The 19,197-nt window shown below is 36.9% G+C and overlaps 1 protein-coding gene across 1 annotated transcript in view; it reads right to left on the reverse strand.

Moving 5' to 3' along the window:
• Positions 1 to 2,332: 2,332 nt before the first annotated feature.
• Positions 2,333 to 19,197, reverse strand: part of LOC104534137 (seprase-like) — a 30,883-nt gene continuing 14,018 nt past the window's right edge. The window contains exons 10-21 of the mRNA XM_010179323.1: positions 18,597 to 18,700; positions 18,136 to 18,271; positions 15,113 to 15,157; positions 13,307 to 13,411; positions 13,146 to 13,216; positions 12,494 to 12,547; positions 12,040 to 12,164; positions 10,200 to 10,247; positions 7,233 to 7,331; positions 6,434 to 6,503; positions 5,010 to 5,204; positions 2,333 to 2,423 (exon numbers count right to left, since the gene is read on the reverse strand). Coding sequence (XP_010177625.1) covers positions 2,333 to 2,423; positions 5,010 to 5,204; positions 6,434 to 6,503; positions 7,233 to 7,331; positions 10,200 to 10,247; positions 12,040 to 12,164; positions 12,494 to 12,547; positions 13,146 to 13,216; positions 13,307 to 13,411; positions 15,113 to 15,157; positions 18,136 to 18,271; positions 18,597 to 18,700 — 1,143 coding nt within the window. The remainder of the gene's footprint in view (positions 2,424 to 5,009; positions 5,205 to 6,433; positions 6,504 to 7,232; positions 7,332 to 10,199; positions 10,248 to 12,039; positions 12,165 to 12,493; positions 12,548 to 13,145; positions 13,217 to 13,306; positions 13,412 to 15,112; positions 15,158 to 18,135; positions 18,272 to 18,596; positions 18,701 to 19,197) is intronic.

Here is a 19,197-nt window from a genome sequence, read left to right on the forward strand (position 1 = left end):
AATAAAAAGCATTTGGTTTGGTTATCCACGGGATGTGGAACTGGCATTGGAACATACTCGTATAAGGTCTCTGGGAAATAATGGGTTACTGTTTACTTTGGAATAGAGGGAGAGATAAAACTATGGGGTGTGTCATGAAGACTTCTGAAGATTATCAACCTCTTCTGTAGCATATGAAAGACTAAGGGAAATAAGCAAAACTATTACATATTTTTTGTGCAGAAGTTAGTCCCTTACTCCTCTTGACATCCCAGCTTGACACGACAGTGAGGGATATGCTAATGGAAACAGTAATTTGTACAATTTTCCCAGCTCATCTGATTGGCTCATTTGATCTTTTAAAAAATCAGTTCACAAGGCTAAGAAGTAAAGGATTAGGATCAGGCAGATAAATCTATGCACTGTAACAGGCAGAGAGATAGAGCTCAAAACTGGAATTGCTTTAGTGTTTTTTAAGAGCTTTTGTGATCCAGAAGAGTACTACATAGTTCATGCATACCTGCCAAGCTGCAGCCTACAAATACAGAAACACCTTTCAACCCCTTTCAAAGGTTATGGACCAGGAAATGGTATAATAAATCACAAAAATGGAAAAAAATCCTGACAGATTTGGCAATAGTGCTGTTATTCAAATATTATATCTACTACTGGGATACAATGCTTTAGATATTTGAAATCTCTTAATTGGTTCTGAAAACACATAAAATATGATGTGATTAAAAAAATGAAATATTTTCATGTGGCCTTAACTTACTTGTCACTTACTAAGTCACTTCAGAATTACTCCCTTGTAAGTGTCTGTGTCACTGTTTCACCATATGGCACCCCATTTTATCCTGGTGTCACAGCAGTGCCTAACCAAAGTAATTTAAAAACTAGTTGGTTGAAGCTTCATAGAGTTTTTAGCAGCCCTACTTGTGTGCTATCTAAGATCAGGCAACTTCTATACTTACAGTTGAACCGATTCTTACGAGGTACATCCTCTACTGTGTTTCTGGGCAAGCCTCTTACAATGAAACTAGGCCAATGAAAACAAACAAACAAACAAACAAAACCCAGCAAAAATAAAGAAAAAAGTGACAGATCAGAAGAATTCTTCTGGCAAAGACAGGCAGTTAAAGAAAATGAAATAAAAGGTCTTTCTGAATGATAATAAGAGAGAAAAATGTTGGAAAATGTTAATGAGTGGCTAACATACCAGTTTATTCTGTAAGCTTTTTTAGTTAGTGCTGCCTGTTACTGCTGCATAGCTGGTATTTATTTACTCAGAGAGGGAGTAAGGGTGGGTAACATAGGTCTGGCCTCCAACCCTTTAGCATTCCTTACAGAACTGTTCCTAATGCACGAGGCCCTCACATGTTGCTTATCAGCTTGTTCTCCTGCACGGTATAATTCTGTTATACTGAAGCTGCTGAAGTTGGGTAGGAGGCAGGGCTCCAGTTCTGTCTATGCATTCGTGATCCAGCAATTGAGTCAGGTGGCCTACACATCTTAAAATGCTCTATAAAGGTGATGTGTGGCATTTGTACTGCCACTGACGTTGGCTTCAGCTCTCCCATAACACCACTAATGGGTCTGCATCTCATTTTCATGAATGGTCCTACCTTGAACCTGACAGGACAGGAGAAAGAACCCAAATTACTCCAATAATTTATTTTTATCCTATTAGAATGCAGTGCTGCCCTAAAATTTGTACTTGAGGTATGCTAAGCTATTTCTCAGTGCCTAAGTTAAGTAGAATCTGGTCACTTAATAATAAAGATTTGCAATGAATCTGGCTATAAAAGGTTCTGAGAGTGTCACAAAGTACATTAAAAAATCAAAGATGAAGAATAGACTGGCTAATTACTTGGAATGACTCCTATACTGTCCAATTTTTCCACTTGGAGAAGCTATCAGTGTTGTACACCCCTCAGACCCACATTCATCCCTGCTGACCATTTCAAAGCCAGCCAAGTAGATAGTGATTCAGGATGATGCAAGGTCACATCTGCTGATGAGAAAAATTCATATGACTTTTCTGATTATTTTAATCTCAGATCAAAAAGGAAAGTACTTGAATTTTGACACAATGCCAGTAAGTCCCTAAATTAAAAGTAAAGTAAATTAAAAATCTCAATTTTGTTTAACTTCAAGTCCAAACAATGTATTAGACATAAGCTTTTCAAAATTCCCTCATGAGCTGCCAAAGATCCCTTTTCAGGGGCTTGCACTATTGCATCTGCACCAAGAGGAACTATCCCCTTTGACAATACCATCAAACACTAGTAGAAGAAACTTTATACAGACTTAAGAGAGAACAAGGAAGAATTAAGAAAAATATACTGCAGAATTAGTTAAAGATAGATACAACAAACCAACCACTTACCCAGCCCCATATTGCTATTCGTTTCTCATCAATAAACCCCATTTCTATAAACTTCCTGTGGAAAAGAAAATCACAGAATTAAGTGCATTATTACAAAAGATTGCTAACAGTATAACAAATTAGCAAAAAACATTTTTTCTTTCACGCATCCCACCAATCTGAGCAAATTTATGACAAGCATGGCATGTCTGATTTCTACAGAACATCAGTTATTCCATTAATAGATATTTCTGAGGAAAAGGAAGAATTTTTCTTGAAAGAATAACGACTGCTAAAACTAATACTTTCTTCATAATCATTTTTGTTCTGGGGAATGAGGACTCTGCCCAACTGTCTTCTTGGCAAGAAAGTTCTTTTTTCTTATACTTGGAGTCCACCTGGATATCTTGTCCAGACTAGATTACACATTATGCATGATACTCATGTTGTACATGTGCATGTGTATATGTGTATATGTGTGTGTGTGTGTGTGTGTATGCATATGTACCGACAGTCACACACATGCAGGGAAAGAAGTTCACAAAGTGTACTCCTTCCTACTAATAACCACATTTAATTTCCCATAGCTCTACTTTCCCACAGGCTATTACTGCTTTCATTGTTTTAATGCCAAAGGTGCTGGATTACCATTAACATTCAGACCTTATCCTGCAAGCTGCTCAACGTACTCATCTTACGACGAGATGATACTCCGATCTCGCAAGAGGCAACAGTATCAACCTCTAAGATCAGGGATTCCCTGGAGCAATAAGCTTTCCCTTTTATGTGCCTGAAAAGTGAGGAGCGCATAGTGCTGTTATAATAAAAAATAATGAGGAAAACATCTTCTAGTGCTCCAAGTATGTAATAAGCTTGCAATGGATGAAAGGTGCACCTTGCTTATGCACTCAGTAGTCAAAACAGGTTAAAAAGAATCATAAATATTAGGTCTCCTACAAAAATCTTGCATCAGAGTCTGAAGACTGTATTTCCAGAGCTGTATGAGCAACAGCAAAGAAAAGAGGATGAGGAAAAAGACCACAAAAGTTTGAGAGTGCCAGATAAACAAAATGGGTTCAGATACATCCAAGGACAAATATTAGCCTTGTTTTACTAGGACAAGCACAAGTGACTAACACCACCCAAAATGTGGGATACTACTGGGTGGGACAAAGTTAGAAAAGCCAAAAAATGATTCAGCTTTGTTATATCGCTCTTAATCCCTGGGGTTCCTCCCACAGTAAAAGCTCCTCCAAGAACTTCCCACTAGAGTATAGGATCCTCTCTGAAAATGCTGCATCTTAAACAATGCGTTAGATCAGGAACATGGAATGCAATGCATTTAACTGAAGAAAAATTCAGTCTAGGTGATGACAGAAAACTGGGAAGTGTGAAGTCTGAGGTAATTTCTTCACAGCCTGTTTCAGCAAATTTTGCAACTGCAGAATCAGTTTAGGTTCCCTCTGTCTCTGACATTTTATGTCTGAATGATATTAGAGTAATAAAAAAACATACACTCTTGTGATATTTTAAAGTGTGCCATTGTTGCTAAAAGTTTCAAGAAAGAAAATCTAACAATACATTAATAGAAAAACCTGATATGATATACAGCTACTCTGTTTCATTTATCCCTGAAAAGGATAATGGTGTGTTTGTATCAGTGAGGAGGAAATGAATTATCACAAAGCAGACAGAGGAAGGAACAGACCCCCTCCTCACACACACTTGTAAATACAAGCAGTGTTCTCAAACAAGCAGAAAAAGCTGTGGAAACCTGGACTGCTACATCCAATTTCTAGCTAAGCTACTCAGAGTCAGGCCTATTACTTGGGGAAAGACTGCATTTACTGTTGCACTTGGAAATCTATCCATGCTCTGACAGCCAAATGCCATACCAAAGGCTAAATTCCTTCTTCTTGCATTGCACTCACATCTGTGGGGTTCAAACTAACACTTCCTTAAAAGCTCATTTTAGCAGTGCTTCTGCATTTGTAAGCTTAACAGGCAGCCTTTCTTTACAAAGCCTCAGCTTTCACTCCCAAGATAATTATTTTCCTGTGGAACACTTCAAGTGTTTTGATGCAAAGGAGCAGCTGTTGCAGAACAACTACCGGAAGACCTCAGACACTCTCTGTTGCTTATAACGATCCTAAAATAGCAAGGAGGGTAAGTTTAGCAGTTTAACTAACAGACCTCTGGAAGGTTTGTGTCAAGATTCAGTTTTGCTGCAGACTTCACATCTGACCATTAGCTAATCAGTGTGGTACATCCCTATGGATCTCTGGCTAATCCCTACGGTCACTGATGGAGGTTTCCCCTACAGAGAAAACTTCAGAATAACACATAATACATGGGCTGACTTCTCACCACTGACGCTTGTGTTTCCTTAGGCCTAGGACTGAAGCTTCTGATGATGCTCTTATAAAATGGAAGTGGTGAGGTCCAAATGTGGACTCAGTAGTATAGGGACTTAACACACCACACAAAACCTCACTGACATCAAGCACCTCAGTAATATTTTATTTCTGCAAGTCTTCTTGTCTTATTTCCTGGAGACCTCAGCTCTCCAGAAGAAAGGCTGCAAAGTATATTTAATATTTTTTTCACATTACTTCTTGTAAGTAGGTAAATTAATAGTTATACAGGGATATACTCTACTTACTTCACTGCTGAGATTTGGTCTTCAACTTCATAGACTCCTAGTCTTCGATAGACTGCATGCAAAATCTTGTCACCTTGGTAAGCTGTCCCTCTGCCATCCACTAGAGCAACAATAATTCCCTCTTTGCTTGCAAGATAGGTTATCCAGCTAATGCTAAATGTTTCCTTTACGTTCTGACTGCAAGGTCCTCCGTACCTGAGCATGAAAATTCACATTTTCAACTCATATTTATAAATTTATACATGATTACCTGGTACTGGACTATAGCTACTGGTACTTCTCCCATTTTCTCCACAAGTATTTTGCTATATGACTGCGGTTCAGAGAGCTCAGTAGCTCAGCAGTTCAATTACCCTTTTCATATATATGTGAGATGTTGCTGTCTAAAATCCATTTTAATTCTTTAGGTCTTACACCTAAAGCAAATCATTAGTTTTAGCTCAGATTAAGGGGTGCAGCATCAGGTGCTTGTCCTAAGGGAAATCCTTGGAAGACTCATGCCTCAATTCTTTCCTCTCTCCAAACTCCTTAGGTATAACAGCCCTTTCTGGTGCTTTTCTGCATTTGATCCCCACATGCAATATCAAAGAAAGCAACAATATCAAAGAAAGCAGCAGAAAAGAAGTACTACTCGTTCTGGCCATCCCAAACCTTCTTTATATCGGTAGGGAATATCATGTGCTGTTGGAGCTGTGGGCAGAACACACCCCACAGAGCTGAGCACACAGAGAGACACTCCTCATGAGAATGGTCTAATGCAAATTGTACATTTGACCTCAAGGACATGACTGACTTAATCTTCTACTCTAAACTTCATTCAGATGTCCTTGGCATTCTTGGACCTTTGGATCGTCTCTGGTTAATATAAAATTATGTAAGATTTATTATACCCACTCAGCTCTCCTTTTTGCCTCTCTTTTTTTTTTTTTGTACCACTGCATTTTTGTTGCCTTTCCTGCCTGCAGTAAATTAAATTCACACCAAATGCTCTTTTGATGGAACATTTGATGAAAGAAGCCAGTCCACAAGGTTTAGGGGTTTGGGCTTTTTACTTAAAAAATTAAACAAGCTCTTGTATCTTTCATACTAGCAAAGCCGAAATCAATAATTTCAGCCTGCCTCAGGATAAACAGAAGCAGCAACAGAGCTAAGAACTTCAGGCAACAGCCCACATGATTTTATCCTTTTTCTTTCTCTGAGGAACTAATCCTTGCCATGCTAAGATTAACATTAAAAACCCCATTGACTTCCACTGGGTTGCATTTCTATTCCAGAAATACATTAAAAAACCCACCACAACAAAACAACAAAGTGGTTTTGCTTTTGTTTCATAAAATGTTGCAAATTTCCTACGTTTTGTTAAATTTTAAGTAGTATGTTTTCTGACAAAATAACAACATTCAAAGCAAGAAAGTGTTACATACACCTGAATAAGCAGAGGGTACTTCTTGGATCTATCAAACCGTGGGGGCAGAAGCATTTTGTACCACAAAGCTAGAAAAGACATATTGAAATTACACTGTTAATGGTTAAAAGGGATTCCTCCAAGCAGTATCCAGAGTTTGGTGTAATAGTATATGAAAATAGCTCAGCACAAACTACACAATGCATGCACTCTGAATGACAGAACTGATGCAACTAACTTTATATTGAACTGCTGAAGAACAACTTTGAAGAAATAAAGTGCTCACTTTTATTTTAATTTAGCTATGCATACAATTATTATTTCATGTAACTCTAGGTTCTCAGTTTTCCAGGTGCCTAGAAAACACACCTAGGAATGTAAGTGTTGTTAAATTATGAGAAATGAGTTCTGGAAACTTTACAATGATTCATTACCACGGAATATTGTTTGTAAAGTCACTAGTGAAAACAACTATGTGTGCAAGTCAGTATGTGTAACACATGAACAGCAGCTTACATTTCACATTTCATTACCACCGTGCTACAGTGTTTTTACACGGTACTCAAACACTTTACCAACAGTATTAACGAATTTAAAAAATGCATTATGAAGCAGAGATGCATTTTAACTACTGTTTTACTGAGATACACCCTGAGGCACAAGCAAATTGGTTCTTGTCAAACATGGCAGAACCACGCCTCTTCCCAGTCCCACAGGATAACAAGTTTGTTCCACAGAAAGACAATACTATTACAAAATGAAGGCAAAATATTAAAGTGATAGGAACAAGAACTAAAATAAAGATGTGTAATTCTTACTTATACCATCCACTTCGAGTTTATTAATTTCTTCTTTTGGCAGTTTGATCTCTTGCAAAGCAGACTGCAATTCCCGATTGTCTTCCAATACTATGAGCTCTAAGTAAAAGAAATGCCAGAAATGCCTGATTTATCAACTGATTTATTGTTAATTCCTCTTCATTAATTGAGGTTCCTTTATTGTATGTTATTAGAACAGAAAGGAAATCTGTAAATTTTACAAGCAGAGTAATGAAATCAACACAGACACCTGTAATTGGGCTTGATTGCATAGCTAAATAAAAGCAAGGCACTGGTATTATAGTGCACAAATATTTGTTAGATTTTTATGGGATGCAAATCATTTCACATGTTGCCTCTGAATGTTAAGAGTCCTGGATGTTATAAAGAAAGTCCTTTCTCCTGCAGAGCCCTCATCCCATTTTTGTAATATCATGAGAGCAGGAAATGCAAAATTCATCCCATCATGCAAAACACAGTCCTGCATCTCATCTCTCACAGTGACATCAGTTTAACCGCTGAGACCCTTGGGCAGTGTGGTTAAGTGCATCGATGTTTGGGAATCTCTTGAGTCTGGGCTAACACAGGAAATTCAGTTTCTTACGGAGTTGTGGCAAACCCTTGCTTAACCAGTGTACAGTGTATTCCTACACAAAGATACCAGACTTACCACAGGACTGTCCTTAGTAATACATTACTGCACACTTAGCGAACTTCTTCTGATATTGTTTGTTTTTTCTAAATCTAAAAAGTATTTAGTAATTTTGTTTTACCTGATTTAGACCAATTCTACACCAAATGCTATTATATAAATTTACAGTTATATAATTTAAAAGTTACCATTTAAACTTTAGTTAATTTCCAGCATAGACTGCAAAACTATAAATTATGAATCCACTGGGTATTACTTGTTTCTTTATGTGCTTTCTCATGAGTAGCGATAGATGAAGAATATTGTACATAATGGAAATCTGTGACTTTGAGCTTCGCTTTCAAAATGAAAGAACCTTTTAACACTGCAGGGAATTTTTCTTGGTAGTTTACCCTTTTCTTTTTTAATGGCAACCACTTCCTGTTTCTGGAAATGCAAAAAAATATATATATATATACAGTAAGTACTTCTCTCAGGATGTCCTGAGCTAGACAGTGCTCAGGACATGCCAGAAATATAACACTGAGTTTGTTCTTTCAAAGTACTCTTGACAAGTTTTGCAGATTCAAGTGGGGCTTTATGGCTGAAAGATCATCCAAGTTTTGGATGCTCACCCAAACTCAGCTGAAGCCCTTTCCGTCCTTCCCCTCAGAACTGCTGAAACTTGCCCATTATCATAAATAAATTGTAGGCATGCTGGAAGAAGCTTCCAAGCTGGTGTATGTCAGTTTAACTGCATGCCTCCTACTAAAATTCATAGGTGACAGATTTTCAAAATGCTGCCAACTGCAATGAAGGTGGATCTACTAAAAAAAAAGATTATGAAAGCAAAGGACTTAAAGAAAATTAATCCAAAAAAGTTCATGAAAAAGTAAAAGAGAAGACTGAATTTGTTTTTATCCCCGAAGAATAACGGCACAGCAGCGTGAGACATCATGAAAGCAGTAGCAGAGATCCATGAAATGAGACTGTTCTCTCCAGCGGAGAGGTTAAGAAACACCTATTTGTGGTTGGGCACTTAGCTGCATTTCATGCAATTCATACATTGTTAAGGAAGCAGTAGAAGCCCTTGATACACACGGTCATAGTGAATCATGGAAAACAGAGAACTATGACAATGGATTAAATATTAAAAAATCCATGCATTAGCTGTACTTAAATCTTTAAACCTATTTAAATCTTCTGCAAAAGAAATACCAAAAGAACAGTGTCTTTATGGCACAGTTGCAATAGACATGTTGGCCAGTCTTTTCCATCTGCAAACATTTTGGAGTGGTTAAAAACTAAGAAGTACCAACTCTGGTGTCAAAATAATCTTGTGTTGCAATTCATTAACTTCTAGAAGAATCACTACTGATAATTTAGCTTAACAATACTGTGACATTTGTCTTTCTCATGTTTTTATGTGTCTTCTGGTCAGACAAGACTCAGTTAGCAGTGGGTTATCAATATAGGCTGAACTGTAAGGATGCTGGCATTAGAACTATCACTACGTTTCCACTGATTATTGGGGAAGAAAGGCTGAATCACTGAAGTTTTTTACAGGACACTGCTAGTTTTCGTAACATTTCAGGACTAAAGGTGTTAAGCTGGAGAAGTTTTTTAGGGAAAAAATGGGACAGAGAGAGAAAATTCAGTGCAGAGCAATTACTATTTTAATGGTTAGCAAATTCCTGCTTGGCCTGGTTGCAAAGTCCTCACTAATAGGGTACTTAACGAAAGAGGGCTCTGAATGTTTCTTGTCAGAGTTCCCATTTTGTAGCAATAATTACACCTTGTCTGAAGCAGTTATTTGAACTGATCATCTGAAAGAGCTTCTGCTCTTCCCTGACATCTCCACCAATGGCTGAAGAGCAAGTCACTGATCCAAATTCTAATCAGTACAGTACAATGGATCAAAAGGCAAACTCTAAATAGTACACTGTTGCCTTTCGAATAGGGTAGGGTTGCTTCATTAAATAAATCAGAAAGACCTGTGTTCATGCAAATGTGAAAAGGAATAGTTTGGAAACCACAACAATGTTTTCTACAGAGTTTTACTCAGTATTTGGTAGACAAAGAGTTGCCAATGCTCACTGCATCTAGAGTGTGTAAACATCAGGATGCTATAAAAGTGCTGGACTCAGGAATGAAAATAAAGGCATCGATACTTGGATTTTACTAATTAACAAATGTAGGAAGACACTAGATATTTTAATAAAAAACAAGATGAAAGGCTTCTTGATCACAATCCTGAATATTGTATTAGAGGATGTGCATAGTGAAGATTAACGAGGAAAACAATTTCTTAGAAACATGCAGTAGATTTGCAGTACCTCTATCGCCGTAGTTCTCAAAAAGAGTAGAAATGGGAATCCCAGGACCTGTCAGATGAATGATAAGAAGGCAGTTTATAGTTTGAAGCTGGAATTTAGTGATGGAGTTACCAATTAACACTGGTAATGGACAGGTGTTAAAGCACTCAAAGGTGATACACAAATCTGAATCTTCTCTGCTGTATGATCCACTAGTCCCTGCTGCACAAAATATGTCAGGTACTCTGTGTACATAAACTTGTATTACATACAGGCATGGCTTAGGAAACAGAATAGAAGTAACTTCAAATTTACTAACAAAGCGTTCCTCTCTAGAGATGAAGTGCTATCCAGTTAATACCTGAGATGTGATTACGTAAGGGAAATGCAGAATTAACAATGTGAAACATTGCTCTGAGAACATGTCACATCAAGTTTGTGAAGGTGAGTGCCTTTCACATGGTGACGACCTCACTGACTATTTTGTGCAGGAATGATTGAAAGGTGGTATTATTTGCTACATTTCCTTCTCTGCTCAGGGGAAGTTCTAAGGAACTCTTCAGCTGATCAGACAGTGCAGAATCGGAACAGTAAACTTTACATGAAATACGCAAAAGGAAAACCGTGGATATTTTTCTTTCCTTTTTTGTTAGATTGTGACTTCACTGTTCTTTGATCACAGCAATGGATGAAACCTCAGATCACTGAAATCACCTAACTTACTTCAAAAATGCTAAGACTTCATTTAATACTTCTGTGTTACAAGTGGCTTGAATGATCACACATCTTGATGAATTTAATTTTCTTAATCTATTTTAAAAGTTCTTAGACAGAACATATCCAACATTTTGTGGCTGACACAGGCTTTAATAATTTCAATTGGGAAACACACTGTAGTAGTTTCTCATAGCTAACTTTGACCACGTGAATTGGAAATCAGTGTGTGTTTCTAAATCCTGCTCTTGCTGCTGAAAGAAAAAGTATGACTTTGATGAGCCAGATTAGAATCTGTTTTGTGATCCATGAAGGACTTGCACAAATTCATTTGGAATTCTAAAAATCCCAAGATTTTTGTTGCAAAAGTAAAAAAATATAGAGTGAAAATATTTGTATTTTTCTGAAAAATCTTCACAAAGTTTTTGGACATGAAAAAGTTTCTTTCTGGAAATCTCTCCTGTTTCTCTGATTCATTTAGCTATCATTTAGCTACTCTGCCCTACTCTACTCTACTCTACTCTACTCTACTCTACCCTGGTGAGACCGCATCTGGAATATTGTGTCCAGTTCTGGGCCCCTCAGTTCAAGAAGGACAGGGAACTGCTGGAGAGAGTCCAGCGTAGGGCTACAAAGATGATCAAGGGAGTGGAGCATCTCCCTTATGAGGAGCGGCTGAGGGAGCTGGGTCTCTTTAGTTTGCAGAAGAGGAGACTGAGGGGAGACCTCATTCATGTTTATAAATATCTAAAGGGTGAGTGTCATGAGGATGGAGACAGGCTCTTCGCGGTGACAAACAATGATAGGACAAGGGGTAACGGACACAAACTGGAACACAGGAGGTTCCACTTAAATTTGAGAAGAAACTTCTCAGTGAGGGTGACAGAGCACTGGACCAGGCTGCCCAGAGAGGTTGTGGAGTCTCCTTCTCTGGAGACATTCAAAACCCGCCTGGATGCCTTCCTGTGTAACCTCATCTGGGTGTTCCTGCTCCGGCAGGGGGATTGGACTGGATGATCTTTTGAGGTCCCTTCCAATCCCTAACGTTCTGTGATTCTGTGATTCTGTGATTTGGGATAGCAAGCATTATCTACACCTCTGATAAATCTGAAAGAACAAGTGATTGTTTGTCCCACACTATACATACCATAACAGATCAAGGCATAGTACTTAGAACGCTCACTGAATCTTGCTGTATAATACTGGCATCTCTCTTTTCTTAAATTGCAAGTAATGCATTGTTTTCTGATAGGTCTACTTCCAATATTGATTCTAGGAGGAAAAAAAAAGCAATATTTATTTTGCTACAACTTACTTCACAGATGTCTGCCTCCCATCCTAGAACACAGGCACTGTACTTCCAGAACAGTTTCATTTAAAAAGAAATGTTTTCCCTTTTTAGACTTTTTCCCCCCAAGAGTATATTTAAACTTTAGAGGCTATTTCTCCTCAATTCTCACATATAATCTGGGGTCAAGAATTAGTTAATATAGCTTGTGAAACTACACTTCAAACATCTTGAAACTAAATTATTTTATTGAGAAATCCAGAGCTATCTTCTATCAATCTAGTATCGTTAAGATAATGTTGATAACACTTACTTGTAAATATTCCTTCTTCCTGGATAGCCTTCAAATTCATTGCTTGAATAGAAACTGTAAATTCATGTATATGTTAATAAATAATCCATAAAGTGATGACCTATGAACCAGCATCAAGATGAAAAGCCGTCTTGGTAGTTAACTTAGACTTTTTGAGATTTCTGCGTGTGATGGAAGAGTAAGTTAAGCTTATATACCTTTCATCTTAATAAATCTTTGCTCAAACGCTGATTAGATGACAAATAAACCCTATAAATAGGAGTTCTATCTTAATTCTCATTAGCTAACCACTCCAATTATGTAAGCTTTATCTATCTATAGTAATTTGAATGAGAGATCATAAAAAGAGAAGTTACAGCCAATTGTATGAGGGTTAACCACATGATTAAATTTCAGTACTTCTAAATAAGTCTAAGATGGGTGATTGAAAAGAAATAGGAAAATGAGGCAATTTGCAAAAAATCTCCCATAAGTAAACCAAGTTTGCAAACCTGTGCAGTGCCTTTGCATACAAATTTCTTGTGGATACATTCAGATACAAAACAAATTATACCTAGTTATAACTTGATGAGTTAACAAATGGTGTTCAAATGATCAAGTGTTGCTTTTACTGACAACACTCACAACCTATTCTCTTCTTCATGATACTTACATTGCATCATTTGTTACTCTGAAAATGTATATTGCCTCCCATTCTCCACTTGTAATTTGGATTGCATTCTCCTGTGTAGCAAGACATGTAAGTTATTGAACAGTGCAGAATTATTTCAGGAACTTACAGTAGATCAATGCAGAACACTTTGCTTGACTTACCACAGAGCCATTGATGTAATGAATATGCTTATAACCATTTTTGTCACTGAAAATTTTGTAGTATGAACTGCTGTCTGATGTAAAATATGGTGCAGAAACAAAGAACTGAAACAACAGAAGAAAAATGGTAGCAGAGATGTAATAAGACTGTCCAAACTGTTTAGCAGATTGTAGTGCACATACTAAAGTAGCAAGACTATTTGATAGTTCAGATGGGACACAGTACTGTGCACAAGTGTTTACTTGTGACATGCAATCTCAGTCAGTACACAGTGCATTTTCTAACCAGTCATGTCAGCTTTCTTAAGCTGATAATATAGATACCTCAAATACCCCACAAATGCAAGCTCTCTACTTGTAATTGGAATAATTTGTTTGTAGATTCTGAATGACCTTTCTTTAGTTATTTAAAAATGGGTAGAGATGATTTTTAAAAAGTAAGTTTCTGAATAAAGCTAATGTTCATGAATGGTGCCAGACTGAAAATCCCATGCACCACAGTTTGTCTGATTCACTGAGCAAATACTGCACTAAGTAAATGTGTATCTGAAGTTTCCCATCCTATTCCACTGATGTTAAAGAACAGATTATCCCAGATATGACCATTCAACTTTTGCTTCTTTTCAAATCGTCACCTCTTTACTAAAAGTGTCAGTCAAGGATGAGTCTTGTTTTCAAAACATGAACACCGATGAATGACCTGCAAGTACTTCAAACATACATTGCACCAAATATTCCTGAGTGCGTATGATTTCTGAATAATACTAACCCAAGCTCGACCAGAACCTGGGACCACAACCTAAATTGTTGTGGAGCCTGCTTCAAATATTCCTAATGCTTGAAATCCCATAAAGGCTAAAGCAGGTATTTATGCATGTGTGCAATTTCTTTGGCTCTAATAAAATCCTGTCATCATAACCTCAAGAGAGGCAAAAAAAAAGAAATGGAACAAGTAAAATAACTAATCATTATAAATGTGTAATCTTCACATCAAATAAAAACACATCTCTTAAAGGACAGTATAATGAAAATCAAGACTCTCAGTTAAGCCCACTGGAGGATATTCAGGCACTGTGTGAGGTTCCCCATATTGATTCTGGTAACTTCACCTGTCTGAGGAGTAAACATAAGCAGTAATATATATTCACTGTTAGAGTATATGATTGTGAATACTCATCTCATGCTGTTACGATTTCATTGCAGGTCTGTCTTTACTGAGTTCCCAAAGACAGGTGTTATGTCTCTTCCAAGATACAGGTTACTGGGTAGAGAATATTTCTTTTGCTTAGGGGTAACTGCAGAGAAGTATCAACTACCATTGCAAGTGGGGTATCTTACCTTGAAGGTTCCTCCCTAGCTGAAGATGTACAGCACTTGTCACTGAAACTGTGTTCTGGGTGGACAGGTTTTCTTCTTAAAATGCTATGGTATAACTGATCTTATTTCTTGCCCTAGTGACACCAGAGGAATTTTACTTCTATTCTTTGCCCCCAGGATGCTTCTAAGAATTACACTGCAACGTGAATCTACCTCTTTTCATGACTTCCCTCTCTTCAGTATAGTGTCTAATCAGTTGGCCTAAGATTGGCAAAAGGAGACAGGAAAAGGGTTTTTAAACTCAGAAAGCAAGTAGCCAGACAGTATGCCTAGTGTAGCATTAAAAGTCTTAATCCTACAGTGCGAGAGGTTTAAGCAGTAGTGCTGTATGACTCAGAATGGTGCTTCATGTTTCAAACCACTGCTGTGAAGATGCAGAAAGCTGTAGCTTTTCATTAAATCAAAACACAGTACGATGAGAAAACCTACTCCGCCTGCCCATCCTGTTTGACTCTCTTCTACATGCTGTTGATTCTGAAAAACAAAATCAGGTGTACACTCTTTAAGAAGTTCAAGAATGAGTTGATGGAGATTCAAAATTTTCAAATAAAAAAATATTCAACCACCTATAAAAGAGAATTTTAGATTACTTGCTATTAAGGTTCTGGGACTTCATTTCCCAAGGTAAATAACATAACTGGATTAATATCATTATGTTAGTTAAAATATTATTTAACAGCTGTCATCAGATCTAAATAAAATCTAAAGTCATTGTTTTAACCTTATGCAACATTTTCACTGAAAGCAAGAATTAACAACTACTTAATCTCATTAATTTTTCAGTAAAAACCCAAGTAAAATAATTTCAGGAACGATAATATTAAAAATCTGTGTTATAATCTCAGCTGGTTCATTTGCCATATCATATCCTTAGACTATGAATATAAGTTTCACAGGTCGTAACTCCTGGTAACATTCTTAAAGCCAATTTAAAAAAATTCTTAAAATGGATCAGCACTTCCTGCAGCTTAAAGGGCTTTTACATTTTTATTTTTGTTTTACTTACAAAGTTTCTAGTGCGTGTTCAATACTCCCCTAAGATTTTTCATTGAAGAGTGCAATATCTTGCTTGTTGGATGAAGCAAGTGATTTAATATTTAACAATTCTGGATTCAGTGTATTTAATTTTTTAATCCTGCAAACTTTACGCTATTCATTTAATACAGTCTAAAATAAATTAAACAAATTTGCTCTCCAAAGAATATGCTTTGCATTTGTTATCCTCAGAGTAATCTTATTAGCATTCAGAATAATGTTTTCACCTTTTCAACTCAGCACCTGCGAAGTGACTGACTTGAGCAAAAGTTGCAGGTACTTGCCCCTCAGCAGACTCTTTAGTACTCTGCAAGGGCTCCACTGAGCTACTAACCCAGAAGATGGATTTTATTTCTTTTCAAGAGAAGAAAAATGGGATGTATTCACAGAATCACAGAATCACAGAACGTTAGGGATTGGAAGGGACCTCAAAAGCTCATCCAGTCCAGTCCCCCTGCTGGAGCAGGAACACCCAGATGAGGTTACACAGGAAGGCGTCCAGGCGGGTTTTGAATATCTCCAGAGAAGGAGACTCCACAACCTCTCTGGGCAGCCTGTTCCCCTCACTGAGAAGAAGTTTCTTCTCAAATTTAAGTGGAACCTCCTGTGTTCCAGTTTGTGTTCATTACCCCTTGTCTTATCATTGTTTGTCACCGAGAAGAGCCTGGCTCCATCCTCGTGACACTCGTATTGTTTTAGATCTGCATCCTAAATTTATTTTCCTGTCTTTAAATTAAGGCTCAGATCTTGATACACCAAGGATATATTTAACTTCTCTCATATGAGTAGTCCCATTGACTTCTATGGGATTTGTCTGTGTAGTAAAGTATTTACAGACTTTAATTAGAGAGCTGGCATCTTGATAGGAAATCCCAATTTCACAACAAATGCCTAGCTTTTACTCACATTAACAGTTCCACTGAAGTCACACGGGTTTCTATGGTCTATTCACATGAACAAGATTTGAACATGTGAACATTTTTGATGACACTTTAGGAACATCTTGTAGATTATATTTTGTTATTATTTTCAAGTACGTAAAGCCTAGCACATTTATTGTACATTAGAGTCTTGATTTAATCTGAAATCAACAAGAGAACTATTTTTGCCAATGGAAACATACAGAGATATACTTTCTAACAGCAAATAAAGCTAATGCAGCTCTCCCATCTGTTCACACTCCTTCAATTGGCCATTTGTGCAAACTTTAATGTGATAAAAGCATTGTATCACTGTATAAATATAAAATTACAGAAACGTCAGGAGTGACTCCATAAATAAAGTTTCATGGAGAAATGCAATTAAACAAGGATCATGAACACAGTCCTGCAAGATGTTAATTGTTCTGGTCTGGTTCCAGCAAAGCAATTAAGCACATGCTTAATTTTAAACACATAAATAGACTGAGTGAAATAAATAAAAATAAAACTGCTTACATGCTTAAAGTTAAACTCGTGCTAAAGTTCTTTAGCGGATTGTTGCAGAATCCTAGAACCCTTGCTTGTTTTTTGATGTGCATTAAAAGTTTTAGTTATTAAAATGTAGGTTACTTGCAGGCAAGATAGAGATTCAGTGTTAATGTACTTATAAAGTGCAACAGTTACTTAGAAAACACATCAAATGCTGCAGTAAACATGTATTTTTTCATAATAAATTAAGATGTATCCCCATGCATAATTACTTCTGTGATAATGTTTTTGAAAGAACAGGACCTTAACTTCCTTTTGAATTTACAACAATTGTCATTTCATAGAGGAATAAAAATTATTTTCCGCTTGGAAAGGCTTTGTCAAGAAACCCCGAATTTACAATTTACCAGTTATACAGAACACTCTTATAAGTATTCTTGCCTTTTATTTCCCATCAGTTCAAGGTGTAAGCCTTGTGCTAGTTTTCACAGGTGTTCTGTACCAAAAACTCTAAAAACAAGACATGCAAACAGCATCAATACTAGAAGACAATAAATGAGAGCTCTATATTAGACTTACTGAAATTCGGGGTTATATTTTCCTCCAGGATCTATATGGATTTTCAGTGTTTACAGTCTTCGGGCTCTACAAGGTCTTTCAAAGAAATCTTTTTTTGCTTTGACTGTTATTTAAGCCTCACTAAAAAGTACTTTGGTGATTTCATTTCCTGTTGGTGCAATTATAAATTTTTCATCCCTCTGTCAGCAATTAAAATTTAGAAAAAGGTATCACTAGTAGTTAAAAGGTGAATTTGATCAAGCACTGGAAAACACAATTACAGCAGGCACACAGTTATTTTCTAAAAGTATTCAGGGCAAGAATAAATACACTTCTGCAAGCAAGTCAGAGCACCCTGTGCATGACCAGTAGGTGTTAAAACAGCTATGCAGATGGGATTAGCAAATGCTAATTTCAGCAAAGTTCAATTTATGTTTCCAACTTTATTACCTCTGGACAGTCCCAAGTATTTGACTTTTCTTTGAAGTCACAAATAGCTAAGACTGAAAAATTCTGGATTCTCTTCAGCCATTGCACACAGACTCGACTATCTGTTACCCAAGTAAGCCAAGTGAAATAGTGATCACTGAAAAATAACAGGAAAAAAGAAAGTAACGATGGTTATTAAAGAATAGGAATACAGAAGCATTACTACAGATTGTATACCCCATATTGCTCTATGGAAAACAAGAGCAAAGCTTCCACTGTCTTAGGGATCTTTTTTCCTTTGTATCCAATGTATCAAGTGGACAGATAGAATCAAAACACAACATTTCTAGTTAGCTTCTGATCTGTCTAGGAGATGAATATAGCACTCCACTGTTAGAAAACAACTCAGAGGTTCAAGCATTTAAAACAAACAGACTAAACCTTTTTTTAAAAACTAGAAGATGTATTTGAGGGCATACTACCTGGATGCTATAACTGCAGGAACTGGCACCTCCTTGGGACCAAACGCTTCAGTGTTAATCGTGTCTACAATAAACACTTTAACAGTAGGATTTTTAGCCCCAGCCTTCAAAGAAAATGTATCAGGTTATTCAAATCAGATGCTGAACAATTCAGATTGAGGAAATTACAATACTTGTTGCAGGAAAGAAGATAGGTTACAGAATATGTATTCAATTGAGTATAATAGGGCAGCTGTCTTACAAGATCTCAGAGTGACACTACAGCAGTAGTACGTTACTTAACTTTGCATCATTTCATACATAAAGAAGAAAACCTCTTAAACAGTCAAATTTAGTGCCTTTCTTTACAGAAAATGTGCTTGATGGGAACCAGTGTTCTGTTTGCAGTGTGGATCACTGCAGCACAGACTACACTCACTTTGGCATAAAACTTCAAGTACTGAAAGTATATTCACATGATTGCAAGTGCTCTTTGACATCCTAGCTGTGAAATAAAATGGTTTAGCTTAAACTGATTTCATGCTTGCTTATACATTGCATACGTTATTAGTTTTATAATTGTCCTCCATGTGTGGTCTAAACCGTCCAGCTTTACTTTAGA

This window comes from Mesitornis unicolor, unplaced genomic scaffold (genome assembly GCF_000695765.1).
Source record: "Mesitornis unicolor isolate BGI_N332 unplaced genomic scaffold, ASM69576v1 scaffold41922, whole genome shotgun sequence".
Classification (NCBI taxonomy): Eukaryota; Metazoa; Chordata; class Aves; order Mesitornithiformes; family Mesitornithidae; genus Mesitornis; species Mesitornis unicolor.